Source organism: Oncorhynchus gorbuscha, unplaced genomic scaffold, assembly GCF_021184085.1.
Source record: "Oncorhynchus gorbuscha isolate QuinsamMale2020 ecotype Even-year unplaced genomic scaffold, OgorEven_v1.0 Un_scaffold_584, whole genome shotgun sequence".
Classification (NCBI taxonomy): domain Eukaryota; kingdom Metazoa; phylum Chordata; class Actinopteri; order Salmoniformes; family Salmonidae; genus Oncorhynchus; species Oncorhynchus gorbuscha.
Window position 1 is genome coordinate 467,501 of NW_025745417.1, and position 15,628 is coordinate 483,128.

Here is a 15,628-nt window from a genome sequence, read left to right on the forward strand (position 1 = left end):
CCAGTTTAGACAGACAGTGAGGTATCAGATTTAGATTGTATTGAGTATACAGTCCACACCATATCTATTTAGACAGTGAGGTATCAGATTTAGATTGTATTGAGTATACAGTCCACACCATATCTATTTAGACAGTGAGGTATCAGATTTAGATTGTATTGAGTATACAGTCCACACCATATCTATTTAGACAGTGAGGTATCAGATTTAGATTGTATTGAGTATACAGTCCACACCATATCTATTTAGACAGTGAGGTATCAGATTTAGATTGTATTGAGTATACAGTCCACACCATATCTATTTAGACAGTGAGGTATCAGATTTAGATTGTATTGAGTATACAGTCCACACCATATCTATTTAGACAGTGAGGTATCAGATTTAGATTGTATTGAGTATACAGTCCACACCATATCTATTTAGACAGTGAGGTATCAGATTTAGATTGTATTGAGTATACAGTCCACACCATATCTATTTAGACAGTGAGGTATCAGATTTCGATTGTATTGAGTATACAGTCCACACCATATATATTTAGACAGTGAGGTATCAGATTTAGATTGTATTGAGTATACAGTCCACAACCATATCTACATATTTATTTTGGCAGTGAAGCCAACATTTTAAATGTGGCTCTATATTCCAGCATTTTGAAATAGAGATGAAATGTTTCATTTAATAAATACCTGTTTCACGTTTCAATTAAAAGTACTTTATGTATCTAGTACCCCCATTTGAAGAAGTCAGAAGTATTTTAACCAATTAACATACAGTGTATTAAAGTAGTCAAAAGTTTAGTATCAAGTCATTCATTTGCAGTTTGTTTTGGTTGTTTTAGCCAATAAAAACTGAATGGTGGATGATGACTGGCTTAATCTTATGTCTAAGTGATTAGATCACACGTTTCTACTTAATTTTTCCTGATGATGCAAGAAAAATCACTGTCAAAACACATATGGTGTGGACTATGTGTGCCTGGTAAACACATGTGGATCTGGTGAACAGTTATCACTTGGTGACCAACTACAGGAATACTGACCTCAGAGTCTCCAGTTTACAGTGGGGATTCCCCAGTCCAGCAGAGAGCAGCTTCACTCCTGAATCCTTCAGGTCATTGTTACTCAGATCCAGCTCTCTCAGGTGTGAGGGGTTTGACTCCAGAGCTGAGACCAGAGAAGCACACCCTTCCTCTGTGACTCCACAGCCTGACAGCCTGCAAATAGATCATCATGACTTCACAAACACACTGTTAAATTAACACCAACAGAAGGACAATGGCAGATGCATTTAGAATTGTCTCCTAGAATTGTATTGTCATGTTGTTATACTAAAGATATCACAAATGTACTAATTCGATATGTTAATAAATATTTAATAAATATTTTACTCCAAATTGAATATTTCTTCCTGATGATTAGTTCTTATATGTCATTTTATTTACTCACAGAGCAGCTCTGGAGGCTTTGACCACTGGCAGCAGCCTCAGAAGACCTTCCTCTGATCTGGAGTATTTCTTCAGGTCAAACACATCCAGCTCCTTTTCTGAAGTCAGCAACACAAAGACCAGAGCTGACCACTGTGCAGGTGACAGGTTGTGTTCTGAGAGACTTCCTGATCTCAGGTATCTTTGGATCTCCTCCACTAGAGAATGGTCATTCAGTTCATTCAGACAGTGGAACAGATTGATGCTCCTCTCTGGAGAGGGATTCTCCCTGATCTTCTTCTTGATGTACTTGACTGTTTCTTCATGGCTCTGTGAGCTGCTTCTTGTCTTTGTCAGTAGACCTTGTAAGTGCTTCTGATTGGACTCCAGTGAGAGGCCCAGAAGGAAGCGGAGGAAAAGGTCCAGGTTTCCTGTCTCACTTTGTAAGGCTTTATGCACAGCACTCTTGTAGACAGTAACTTCAGGCTCATTTCTGAAAGGCACATAAACTTTGCTATATGTTGAATGAAGTTTGGCCATTAGATTTTCTGTGTTGTTGATGAATGAGAGGAACACATATACAGCAGCCAGAAACTCCTGAATGCTCAGATGCACAAAGCAGTACACCTTGTCCTGGTACAGCCCACATTCCTCTTTAAAGAGCTGTGTGCACAATCCTGAGTACACGGAAGCTTCATTGACATCAATTCCAGCCTCTTTCAGGTCTTCTTCATAGAAAATCTGATTGCCCTTCACAAGCTGTTGAAAAGCCAGTTTTCCCAGTGACAGAATGCTCTCTTTATTCCAGTGTGGACCTGTCTCTTCTTTCCCAAGATACTTTTCATTCTTCTGTTTGGTATGAAACACCACAAGATGTGTGTACATCTCAGTCAGAGTCTTGGGCATCTCTTCTCTCTTGTCTGTACTCAACATGTGTTCAAGGACTGTTGCAGAAATCCAACAGAAGACTGGAATATGGCACATGATGTGGAGGCTCCTTGATGTCTTTATGTGTGAGATGATTCTGCTGGCCAGGTCCTCATTGCTGAATCTCTTCCTGAAGTACTCCTCCTTCTGTGGGTCATTGAACCCTCGTACCTCTGTCACCTGATCAACACACCCTGAAGGGATCTTATTGGCTGCTGCAGGTCGGGTAGTTATCCAGAGGAGAGCAGAGGGAAGCAGATTTCCCTTGATGAGATTTGTCAGCAGAACATCCACTGAGGTTGACTCTGTGACGTCACAACAGATCTTGTTCTTCTGGAAGTCTAGGGGCAGTCGGCACTCATCCAGACCATCAAAGATGAACAGAACTTTGTACTTGTTGTAGTTGGAGATTCTTGAATCTTTGGTTTCCATTGAGAAGTGATTAAGAAGTTCAATTAAAGTGTGTTTGTCCTCTTTCATCAAATTCAGCTCCCGAAAAGGGAATGAAAATACAAATTGGACATCCTGATTTGCTTTTCCTTCAGCCCAGTCCAGAATGAACTTCTGCACAGAGACTGTTTTTCCAATGCCAGCGACTCCCTTTGTCAGCACAGTTCTGATACGTTTGTCTTGTCCAGTTAAGGGTTTGAAGATGTCGTTACATTTGATTGGAGTCTCTGGTCTTGCTTGTTTCCTGGTTGTTGTCTCAATCTGTCTCAGCTCATGTTCATTATTAACCTCTCCTGTTCCACCCTCTGTGATGTAGAGCTCTGTGTAGATCTTATTGAGAAGTGTTGAGTTTCCTTGTTTCGCGATCCCCTCAAATACACATTGAAACTTCTTCTTTAGATTAGATTTGAGTTCACGTTGGCAAATCACAGCAGGATCATCTGAATCTAGAAATAACACAGAGGATATTAATATTATTTATGTTTTAATGCCTACAGTATATTAGGACTTTTGTAAAGTTTTAAATTACATGAATTTATTCTCTAAACTGACTGTATAAATGTGTACAGTATTGTAGGACTGTTATGAAGTTTAAATGTTTTCATAATGCATTACAGACTGGTGTGACTGATTATATTATTATTGGTATTATTGATGGTATTATTAATGTTGTCTCTCTCTGTCTAAATTAATCAGCACAACACATCCCTGCTGCTACTTGATGAGGTCACTAGGTGTTGTGTTAAGGATGCTACAATATCATTGAGTTACACAGCTACTTTAGCTGTACTTTAGCTACAGCTTTTAAATGTTATAAAACAGCATTCAACATGAGGCAGACAGCTCTTACATTTCTCCAGTGTGTCAGCAAGCTCCTTCTGGTTCATTCTCCTCAGGATGTGCAGTGTGATCTTCAGAGCCCCCTCTCTGGCACTGCCCTCCTGCTTCTCATCTTCAGTATCCACCACTTCCTTATCCTGCTTCTGACTCTCAAAGCCTTCTGGGAGTTCTGGACTTAGAATCCTCTTGAACATCTTCAGCTCGTTCTTCACAAATGTCATAATTTTCTCTTCAAGCATCTGAAATAAATAAAGTAAATAAGTTAAGCAAGAGAAGAAATGCTTTCTCATCAACACATTAATGAATGATTGACAGATCAACTTTGCTTGAGGTAAACAAAAACAAATGTACATAACAGGACCACATACACTGAATATGGAGTCCAGGTCTGTTTGATGACTCTGGGAAGACTGACCACTGAGAATCTCTGACTCTGATCTCCCCTGTTGGTTTCTGTGGACAAAACATGAAATTACATCTCCTCATCCAGGGAGTACACACACACACACATACACACACACACACACACACACACACACACACACACACACACACACACACACACACACACACACACACACACACACACACACACACACACACACACACACACACACACACACACACACACACACACACACACACACACACACACACACACACACACACACACACACACACACACACACACACACACACACACACACACACACACACACAGGGAGGGAATGTTGTGTCTGTTTAATATTGTTTTAGGACTGTGAAAATGGACAAAAGGATGAACCTATGGATTATGAAAACAACAACAATAAATGGGAAAATGGGAGGAGAAATTACTAAAGACAGCGTTGTTTAACTCACTGACCAGGACCCATGAGTTCTTCTTACCTTTGTTCAGTAGAAAAGTCTCCCTCTCTAAACAATATAGGAGGTTCCATAGACCGGTCACTCTTCATGGACACACAGCTGGGAACAGGGGAGGCTGGTCTCTCCTGCTGGATTGGACTTCAACACAACAGAGACAAACATTACATCTCTCATCTACTCTGAGCTCAGATGGGGAAACATAAGAAGAGTTTCACAAATAGAACTGACTTCCAGACGTTAGTTAATGGCGCGCGAGCAGTGTGTCATTTTTAATGACGAAATTCATTTAGCGTCGCGAGCGTTGTAGTCAGTCTGTCAGCCCCGTTAAAAGGCTGGTGTCGTTACTCTGCCTTCTCCGGGGGCATGTTGAGGTAAATTTACTAACCGGGAGGTTGAATTATGTAATTTATTGGAGGGTTGGAAGACGCACTCTCGAGGTTGTTTACTCACAATATCAGATATTAAGATGATTTTTATAATGAATGTTTACTGAGGTTGAGGTTCTGACTAGTGATTATTTACCCGTTCAATACCTGCTATTGAGGTGCCCTGAAAATAATATTCAAAAGTTTGGTCCTTGGACACAGAGGGGTTAAACACTAAAGTTACCGTCCATCTAGTGAAGAGAGGAGAACCGGACAGAGGTAGCCAGCATCCGTCAACGAGAGAGGGAGAAGCCTCACCGGGATTTAACAGGTGTTCAGAATACACAGCCATACTTTACACATCCAGATACCTGTGTGTTATGTTCAGAATACACAGCCATACTTTACACATCCAGATACCTGTGTGTTATGTTCAGAATACACAGCCATACTATACACATCCAGATACCTGTGTGTTATGTTCAGAATACACAGCCATACTTTACACATCCAGATACCTGTGTGTTATGTTCAGAATACACAGCCATACTTTACACATCCAGATACCTGTGTGTTATGTTCAGAATACACAGCCATACTTTACACATCCAGATACCTGTGTGTTATGTTCAGAATACACAGCCATACTTTACACATGTGGATACCTGTGTGTTATGTTCAGAATACACAGCCATACTTTACACATCCAGATACCTGTGTGTTATGTTCAGAATACACAGCCATACTTTACACATCCAGATACCTGTGTGTTATGTTCAGAATACACAGCCTTTACACATCCAGATACCTGTGTGTTATGTTCAGAATACACAGCCTTTACACATCCAGATACCTGTGTGTTATGTTCAGAATACACAGCCATACTTTACACATCCAGATACCTGTGTGTTATGTTCAGAATACACAGCCTTTACACATCCAGATACCTGTGTGTTATGTTCAGAATACACAGCCTTTACACATCCAGATACCTGTGTGTTATGTTCAGAATACACAGCCTTTACACATCCAGATACCTGTGTGTTATGTTCAGAATACACAGCCATACTTTACACATCCAGATACCTGTGTGTTATGTTCAGAATACACAGCCTTTACACATCCAGATACCTGTGTGTTATGTTCAGAATACACAGCCTTTACACATCCAGATACCTGTGTGTTATGTTCAGAATACACAGCCATACTTTACACATCCAGATACCTGTGTGTTATGTTCAGAATACACAGCCATACTTTACACATCCAGATACCTGTGTGTTATGTTCAGAATACACAGCCATACTTTACACATCCAGATACCTGTGTGTTATGTTCAGAATACACAGCCTTTACACATCCAGATACCTGTGTGTTATGTTCAGAATACACAGCCTTTACACATCCAGATACCTGTGTGTTATGTTCAGAATACACAGCCATACTTTACACATCCAGATACCTGTGTGTTATGTTCAGAATACACAGCCTTTACACATCCAGATACCTGTGTGTTATGTTCAGAATACACAGCCTTTACACATCCAGATACCTGTGTGTTATGTTCAGAATACACAGCCTTTACACATCCAGATACCTGTGTGTTATGTTCAGAATACACAGCCTTTACACATCCAGATACCTGTGTGTTATGTTCAGAATACACAGCCTTTACACATCCAGATACCTGTGTGTTATGTTCAGAATACACAGCCATACTTTACACATCCAGATACCTGTGTGTTATGTTCAGAATACACAGCCTTTACACATCCAGATACCTGTGTGTTATGTTCAGAATACACAGCCTTTACACATCCAGATACCTGTGTGTTATGTTCAGAATACACAGCCATACTTTACACATCCAGATACCTGTGTGTTATGTTCAGAATACACAGCCATACTTTACACATCCAGATACCTGTGTGTTATGTTCAGAATACACAGCCTTTACACATCCAGATACCTGTGTGTTATGTTCAGAATACACAGCCTTTACACATCCAGATACCTGTGTGTTATGTTCAGAATACACAGCCATACTTTACACATCCAGATACCTGTGTGTTATGTTCAGAATACACAGCCATACTTTACACATCCAGATACCTGTGTGTTATGTTCAGAATACACAGCCATACTTTACACATCCAGATACCTGTGTGTTATGTTCAGAATACACAGCCTTTACACATCCAGATACCTGTGTGTTATGTTCAGAATACACAGCCTTTACACATCCAGATACCTGTGTGTTATGTTCAGAATACACAGCCATACTTTACACATCCAGATACCTGTGTGTTATGTTCAGAATACACAGCCTTTACACATCCAGATACCTGTGTGTTATGTTCAGAATACACAGCCTTTACACATCCAGATACCTGTGTGTTATGTTCAGAATACACAGCCTTTACACATCCAGATACCTGTGTGTTATGTTCAGAATACACAGCCTTTACACATCCAGATACCTGTGTGTTATGTTCAGAATACACAGCCTTTACACATCCAGATACCTGTGTGTTATGTTCAGAATACACAGCCATACTTTACACATCCAGATACCTGTGTGTTATGTTCAGAATACACAGCCTTTACACATCCAGATACCTGTGTGTTATGTTCAGAATACACAGCCTTTACACATCCAGATACCTGTGTGTTATGTTCAGAATACACAGCCATACTTTACACATCCAGATACCTGTGTGTTATGTTCAGAATACACAGCCATACTTTACACATCCAGATACCTGTGTGTTATGTTCAGAATACACAGCCATACTTTACACATCCAGATACCTGTGTGTTATGTTCAGAATACACAGCCTTTACACATCCAGATACCTGTGTGTTATGTTCAGAATACACAGCCATACTTTACACATCCAGATACCTGTGTGTTATGTTCAGAATACACAGCCATACTTTACACATCCAGATACCTGTGTGTTATGTGTGTTTATGACATGTATGACAAAACTTCATGCAATCTGCTATGCCCTGCACACCGAAAAAGCAAAAGTCTCAAGTGGTTTTCATTTATACTGTCAGTGCGTAGTTGGTGCTTTGTGTTCTTATTCAAATGATGGTTTGTGTTGCAGCAACAACAAAACATGTTTTAAGTGTTTAAAGAGTTTTGCAAGAATTGTTTTTCTTTTGCAAGAGATGTATAATGTTTTGTTACTTTGATGTCAGGTGTTGTGGTTAGGTTGTGGTTAGGTTGTGGTTAGGTTAGGTTGTGGTTAGGTTGTGGTTAGGTTGTGGTTAGGTTGTGGTTAGGTTAGGTTGTGGTTAGGTTGTGGTTAGGTTAGGTTAGGTTGTGGTTACGTTGTGGTTAGGTTGTGGTTAGGTTAGGTTGTGGTTAGGTTGTGGTTAGGTTGTGGTTAGGTTGTGGTTAGGTTAGGTTGTGGTTAGGTTGTGGTTAGGTTGTGGTTAGGTTAGGTTGTGGTTAGGTTGTGGTTAGGTTAGGTTAGGTTGTGGTTACGTTGTGGTTAGGTTGTGGTTAGGTTAGGTTGTGGTTAGGTTGTGGTTAGGTTAGGTTGTGGTTAGGTTAGGTTGTGGTTAGGTTGTGGTTAGGTTAGGTTAGGTTGTGGTTACGTTGTGGTTAGGTTGTGGTTAGGTTAGGTTGTGGTTAGGTTGTGGTTAGGTTGTGGTTAGGTTGTGGTTAGGTTAGGTTGTGGTTAGGTTGTGGTTAGGTTAGGTTAGGTTGTGGTTACGTTGTGGTTAGGTTGTGGTTAGGTTAGGTTGTGGTTAGGTTGTGGTTAGGTTAGGTTGTGGTTAGGTTAGGTTGTGGTTAGGTTGTGGTTAGGTTAGGTTAGGTTGTGGTTAGGTTAGGTTGTGGTTAGGTTGTGGATAGGTTAGGTTAGGTTGTGGTTAGGTTAGGTTGTGGTTAGGTTGTGGTTAGGTTAGGTTGTGGTTAGGTTAGGTTGTGGTTAGGTTGTGGTTAGGTTGTGGTTAGGTTGTGGTTAGGTTGTGGTTAGGTTGTGGTTAGGTTAGGTTGTGGTTAGGTTGTGGTTAGGTTGTGGTTAGGTTAGGTTGTGGTTAGGTTGTGGTTAGGTTAGGTTAGGTTGTGGTTACGTTGTGGTTAGGTTGTGGTTAGGTTAGGTTGTGGTTAGGTTGTGGTTAGGTTAGGTTGTGGTTAGGTTAGGTTGTGGTTAGGTTGTGGTTAGGTTAGGTTAGGTTGTGGTTAGGTTAGGTTGTGGTTAGGTTGTGGATAGGTTAGGTTAGGTTGTGGTTAGGTTAGGTTGTGGTTAGGTTGTGGTTAGGTTAGGTTGTGGTTAGGTTAGGTTGTGGTTAGGTTGTGGTTAGGTTAGGTTGTGGTTAGGTTGTGGTTAGGTTGTGGTTAGGTTAGGTTGTGGTTAGGTTGTGGTTAGGTTAGGTTAGGTTGTGGTTACGTTGTGGTTAGGTTGTGGTTAGGTTAGGTTGTGGTTAGGTTGTGGTTAGGTTGTGGTTAGGTTGTGGTTAGGTTAGGTTGTGGTTAGGTTGTGGTTAGGTTGTGGTTAGGTTAGGTTGTGGTTAGGTTGTGGTTAGGTTAGGTTAGGTTGTGGTTACGTTGTGGTTAGGTTGTGGTTAGGTTAGGTTGTGGTTAGGTTGTGGTTAGGTTAGGTTGTGGTTAGGTTAGGTTGTGGTTAGGTTGGTTAGGTTAGGTTAGGTTGTGGTTACGTTGTGGTTAGGTTGTGGTTAGGTTAGGTTGTGGTTAGGTTGTGGTTAGGTTGTGGTTAGGTTGTGGTTAGGTTAGGTTGTGGTTAGGTTGTGGTTAGGTTAGGTTAGGTTGTGGTTACGTTGTGGTTAGGTTGTGGTTAGGTTAGGTTGTGGTTAGGTTGTGGTTAGGTTAGGTTGTGGTTAGGTTAGGTTGTGGTTAGGTTGTGGTTAGGTTAGGTTAGGTTGTGGTTAGGTTAGGTTGTGGTTAGGTTGTGGATAGGTTAGGTTAGGTTGTGGTTAGGTTAGGTTGTGGTTAGGTTGTGGTTAGGTTAGGTTGTGGTTAGGTTAGGTTGTGGTTAGGTTGTGGTTAGGTTGTGGTTAGGTTGTGGTTAGGTTGTGGTTAGGTTGTGGTTAGGTTAGGTTGTGGTTAGGTTGTGGTTAGGTTGTGGTTAGGTTAGGTTGTGGTTAGGTTGTGGTTAGGTTAGGTTAGGTTGTGGTTACGTTGTGGTTAGGTTGTGGTTAGGTTAGGTTGTGGTTAGGTTGTGGTTAGGTTAGGTTGTGGTTAGGTTAGGTTGTGGTTAGGTTGTGGTTAGGTTAGGTTAGGTTGTGGTTAGGTTAGGTTGTGGTTAGGTTGTGGATAGGTTAGGTTAGGTTGTGGTTAGGTTAGGTTGTGGTTAGGTTGTGGTTAGGTTAGGTTGTGGTTAGGTTGTGGTTAGGTTGTGGTTAGGTTAGGTTGTGGTTAGGTTGTGGTTAGGTTAGGTTAGGTTGTGGTTACATTTACATACATTACATTTAAGTCATTTAGCAGACGCTCTTATCCAGAGCGACTTACAAATTGGTGCATTCACCTTATGACATCCAGTGGGACAGTCACTTAACAATAGTGCATCTAAAACTTAGGGGGGGTGGGGTGAGAGGGATTACTTAACCTATCCTAGGTATTCCTTTACGTTGTGGTTAGGTTGTGGTTAGGTTAGATTGTGGTTAGGTTGTGGTTAGGTTGTGGTTAGGTTGTGGTTAGGTTAGGTTGTGGTTAGGTTGTGGTTAGGTTGTGGTTAGGTTGTGGTTAGGTTAGGTTGTGGTTAGGTTGTGGTTAGGTTAGGTTAGGTTGTGGTTACGTTGTGGTTAGGTTGTGGTTAGGTTAGGTTGTGGTTAGGTTGTGGTTAGGTTAGGTTGTGGTTAGGTTAGGTTGTGGTTAGGTTGTGGTTAGGTTAGGTTAGGTTGTGGTTACGTTGTGGTTAGGTTGTGGTTAGGTTAGGTTGTGGTTAGGTTGTGGTTAGGTTGTGGTTAGGTTGTGGTTAGGTTAGGTTGTGGTTAGGTTAGGTTAGGTTGTGGTTACGTTGTGGTTAGGTTAGGTTGTGGTTAGGTTAGGTTGTGGTTAGGTTGTGGTTAGGTTAGGTTGTGGTTAGGTTAGGTTGTGGTTAGGTTGTGGATAGGTTAGGTTAGGTTGTGGTTAGGTTAGGTTGTGGTTAGGTTGTGGTTAGGTTAGGTTGTGGTTAGGTTAGGTTGTGGTTAGGTTGTGGTTAGGTTAGGTTGTGGTTAGGTTAGGTTGTGGTTAGGTTGTGGTTAGGTTGTGGTTAGGTTAGGTTGTGGTTAGGTTGTGGTTAGGTTAGGTTAGGTTGTGGTTACGCTGTGGTTAGGTTGTGGTTAGGTTAGATTGTGGTTAGGTTGTGGTTAGGTTGTGGTTAGGTTGTGGTTAGGTTAGGTTGTGGTTAGGTTGTGGTTAGGTTGTGGTTAGGTTAGGTTGTGGTTAGGTTGTGGTTAGGTTAGGTTAGGTTGTGGTTACGTTGTGGTTAGGTTGTGGTTAGGTTAGGTTGTGGTTAGGTTGTGGTTAGGTTAGGTTGTGGTTAGGTTAGGTTGTGGTTAGGTTGTGGTTAGGTTAGGTTAGGTTGTGGTTACGTTGTGGTTAGGTTGTGGTTAGGTTAGGTTGTGGTTAGGTTGTGGTTAGGTTGTGGTTAGGTTGTGGTTAGGTTAGGTTGTGGTTAGGTTGTGGTTAGGTTAGGTTAGGTTGTGGTTACGTTGTGGTTAGGTTGTGGTTAGGTTAGGTTGTGGTTAGGTTGTGGTTAGGTTAGGTTGTGGTTAGGTTAGGTTGTGGTTAGGTTGTGGTTAGGTTAGGTTAGGTTGTGGTTAGGTTAGGTTGTGGATAGGTTGTGGATAGGTTAGGTTAGGTTGTGGTTAGGTTAGGTTGTGGTTAGGTTGTGGTTAGGTTAGGTTGTGGTTAGGTTAGGTTGTGGTTAGGTTGTGGTTAGGTTAGGTTGTGGTTAGGTTAGGTTGTGGTTAGGTTAGGTTGTGGTTAGGTTGTGGTTAGGTTAGGTTAGGTTGTGGTTAGGTTAGGTTGTGGTTAGGTTGTGGATAGGTTAGGTTAGGTTGTGGTTAGGTTAGGTTGTGGTTAGGTTAGGTTGTGGTTAGGTTAGGTTGTGGTTAGGTTAGGTTGTGGTTAGGTTGTGGATAGGTTAGGTTAGGTTGTGGTTAGGTTAGGTTGTGGATAGGTTAGGTTAGGTTGTGGTTAGGTTAGGTTGTGGTTAGGTTAGGTTGTGGTTAGGTTGTGGTTAGGTTAGGTTAGGTTGTGGTTAGGTTAGGTCGTGGTTAGGTTGTGGATAGGTTAGGTTAGGTTGTGGTTAGGTTAGGTTGTGGTTAGGTTGTGGTTAGGTTAGGTTGTGGTTAGGGTAGGTTGTGGTTAGGTTGTGGTTAGGTTAGGTTAGGTTGTGGTTAGGTTAGGTTGTGGTTAGGTTAGGTTGTGGTTAGGTTGTGGTTAGGTTAGGTTAGGTTGTGGTTAGGTTAGGTTGTGGTTAGGTTGTGGATAGGTTAGGTTAGGTTGTGGTTAGGTTAGGTTGTGGTTAGGTTAGGTTGTGGTTAGGTTAGGTTGTGGTTAGGTTGTGGATAGGTTAGGTTAGGTTGTGGTTAGGTTAGGTTGTGGTTAGGTTGTGGATAGGTTAGGTTAGGTTGTGGTTAGGTTGTGGTTAGGTTAGGTTGTGGTTAGGTTGTGGTTAGGTTAGGTTGTGGTTAGGTTAGGTTGTGGTTAGGTTAGGTTGTGGTTAGGTTGTGGATAGGTTAGGTTAGGTTGTGGTTAGGTTAGGTTGTGGTTAGGGTTAGATATGATATAAGATAAGCAAGCAATCAGAAAAAACTGTAAAATCCTAGAAAAACAATATGTTACAGACACATGAAGGCCATCAGCAATCATTTCTGGGGGAAAATAATACATGTGAAAAAATTGTGGATGTACCGTTTTAGAAACAAACTCTTAATCAATTCTAAAACAACATTGTCATCTCACCTCTTAGCTTTGGTGTCATGTTCTCCAGAGAGACTCCTTTTAGAGGCAGGCCCCCCCTCCTTTCTCTCCCCAGAGAGACTCATTTTAGAGGCAGGCCCCCCCTCCTTTCTCTCCCCAGAGAGACTCATTTTAGAGCACTGACCCCTAAACAGAGATCCAACATGTTGGTTGTGGTTATTAACACAGTGACAACTAAACAGAGATACAACATGTTGGTTGTGGTTAACACAGTGACAACTAAACAGAGATCCAACATGTTGGTTGTGGTTATTAACACAGTGACAACTAAACAGAGATCCAACATGTTGGTTGTGGTTAACACAGTGACAACTAAACAGAGATCCAACATGTTGGTTGTGGTTATTAACACAGTGACAACTAAACAGAGATCCAACATGTTGGTTGTGGTTATTAACACAGTGACAACTAAACAGAGATCCAGCATGTTGGTTGTGGTTAACACAGTGACAACTAAACAGAGATCCAGCATGTTGGTTGTGGTTAACACAGTGACAACTAAAGAGAGATCCAACATGTTGGTTGTGGTTATTAACACAGTGACAACTAAACAGAGATCCAGCATGTTGGTTGTGGTTAACACAGTGACAACTAAACAGAGATCCAGCATGTTGGTTGTGGTTAACACAGTGACAACTAAACAGAGATCCAGCATGTTGGTTGTGGTTAACACAGTGACAACTAAACAGAGATCCAACATGTTGGTTGTGGTTATTAACACAGTGACAACTAAACAGAGATCCAACATGTTGGTTGTGGTTATTAACACAGTGACAACTAAACAGAGATCCAGCATGTTGGTTGTGGTTAACACAGTGACAACTAAACAGAGATACAACATGTTGGTTGTGGTTAACACAGTGACAACTAAACAGAGATCCAGCATGTTGGTTGTGGTTATTAACACAGTGACAACTAAACAGAGATCCAGCATGTTGGTTGTGGTTAACACAGTGACAACTAAACAGAGATCCAGCATGTTGGTTGTGGTTAACACAGTGACAACTAAACAGAGATACAACATGTTGGTTGTGGTTAACACAGTGACAACTAAACAGAGATCCAACATGTTGGTTGTGGTTATTAACACAGTGACAACTAAACAGAGATACAACATGTTGGTTGTGGTTAACACAGTGACAACTAAACAGAGATCCAGCATGTTGGTTGTGGTTAACACAGTGACAACTAAACAGAGATACAACATGTTGGTTGTGGTTAACACAGTAATTCTTGAATGTCAATTGTTCTCATTTATTCATTATCTCTTAGAAATAAAACATTTACTAACAGACACATCCAAACTGTCAGGTGATTTAATGCATCACATGAACATGTAGACGTGATTGATATTTTTCACCTTTTATCCATGTAGTGGAACTAATAATAATAACAATAATAATATAATAATAATAAATAATAATACAAATATTAATAATAACAATATAATATATAATAATATTAATAATAATGTCTCACTTTCTCTTTTAATACTTTCTCTCATTCTAGTGTGTTGCTTTGTTCAACAGGTATGATATTATGATGCTGTTACTGAATTCAGTTCATAATATTAATGTTAAGAAAAGTATGTTCAGTGGTTTCATACCAAATTACACAGGAAGCAGGAGCTCATTGGAATTTAGAAAACAACAAATGTTCTGATATTCTGAAAGACGACTTACAATTTATACATAAAAAATATACAACTTGTAAAATAACCTCGATATATGAATATATGAACAACATGTTATTGAATGTGACTTGACTACAACCAGTTAGCTATATGAACAATATGTTATTGAATGTGACTTGACTACACCCAGTTAGCTATATGAACAATATGTTATAATGTGACTTGACTACACCCAGTTAGCTATATGAACAACATGTTATTGAATGTGACTTGACTACACCCAGTTAGCTATATGAACAACATGTTATTGAATGTGACTTGACTACACCCAGTTAGCTATATGAACAATATGTTATAATGTGACTTGACTACACCCAGTTAGCGCCATTTTGTATGATTGAACTGTCACGTAGCTGTCCCAGGTGAAATGGACTGTTACATCTGAGTGTTTTACTGTCATTCACTATACTAAAATAACACCAGACATTTATAACACCAGACATTTAATGTCTCTACACACTTTACAATAATCCCTGGGAAGAGTCTTACCTTGCAGCCTGAATTCACAACCAGAACATGTCAAGTCAGTGAGATATTTTCCGTTGTGCTGAGAGAGAACCTTCCTGATGACAAGTGTCTCTGTATCTATGTTCTAGGTTCAGTTGATCTTTGGATGCAATAATATCTGGTCAAAGTCTAGTGACACAACACCATAGTATATCATAACCATAACAGCAGTTGGCCAGTAAAGGCCATGGAATACTATAAAACAGGGTTCGTCAACTAGGTTTGGCTTCGGGACAATTGTTTTCTGAGTTAAAGTCGGCAGGCCAGAGCATAATTAGTACATAATATTATCACAATTAATAGGCTGAGTTAATGAACAGGTTGAATTAATGAACAGGCTGAATTAATGAATAGGCTGAATTAATGAATAGGCTGAATTAATGAACTGGCTACACTAATGTACTGGCTACACTAATGAAATGTCAACACTAATGAACTGGCTACACTAATGAACTGGCTACACTACAAATTTAACAACATGTTTAACACATTTGATTCGTACATAATACATTCAGTGACAATAAAATAATTTAGATCTGATTAAGTTCATAAAATCACCAATATCTCATTTACATTACATTACATTTAAGTCATTTAGCAGA

At 40.4% G+C, this 15,628-nt stretch overlaps 1 protein-coding gene across 3 annotated transcripts in view; it reads right to left on the bottom strand.

Moving 5' to 3' along the window:
* The window catches only part of LOC124018856 (NLR family CARD domain-containing protein 3-like), a 28,130-nt gene extending 12,997 nt beyond the window's left edge, over positions 1 to 15,133 (bottom strand). For 2 of the 3 annotated variants that reach the window (XM_046334158.1, XM_046334157.1), the window contains exons 1-7: positions 15,009 to 15,133; positions 12,809 to 12,952; positions 4,535 to 4,651; positions 4,015 to 4,099; positions 3,657 to 3,885; positions 1,452 to 3,252; positions 1,046 to 1,219 (exon numbers count right to left, since the gene is read on the bottom strand). In XM_046334158.1, coding sequence (XP_046190114.1) covers positions 1,046 to 1,219; positions 1,452 to 3,252; positions 3,657 to 3,885; positions 4,015 to 4,099; positions 4,535 to 4,651; positions 12,809 to 12,936 — 2,534 coding nt within the window. In that variant the 5' untranslated portion in view covers positions 12,937 to 12,952; positions 15,009 to 15,133. The remainder of the gene's footprint in view (positions 1 to 1,045; positions 1,220 to 1,451; positions 3,253 to 3,656; positions 3,886 to 4,014; positions 4,100 to 4,534; positions 4,652 to 12,808; positions 12,953 to 15,008) is intronic. The other variant, XM_046334159.1, reaches the window with a different exon arrangement.
* Between the last annotated feature and the right edge of the window lie 495 nt (positions 15,134 to 15,628).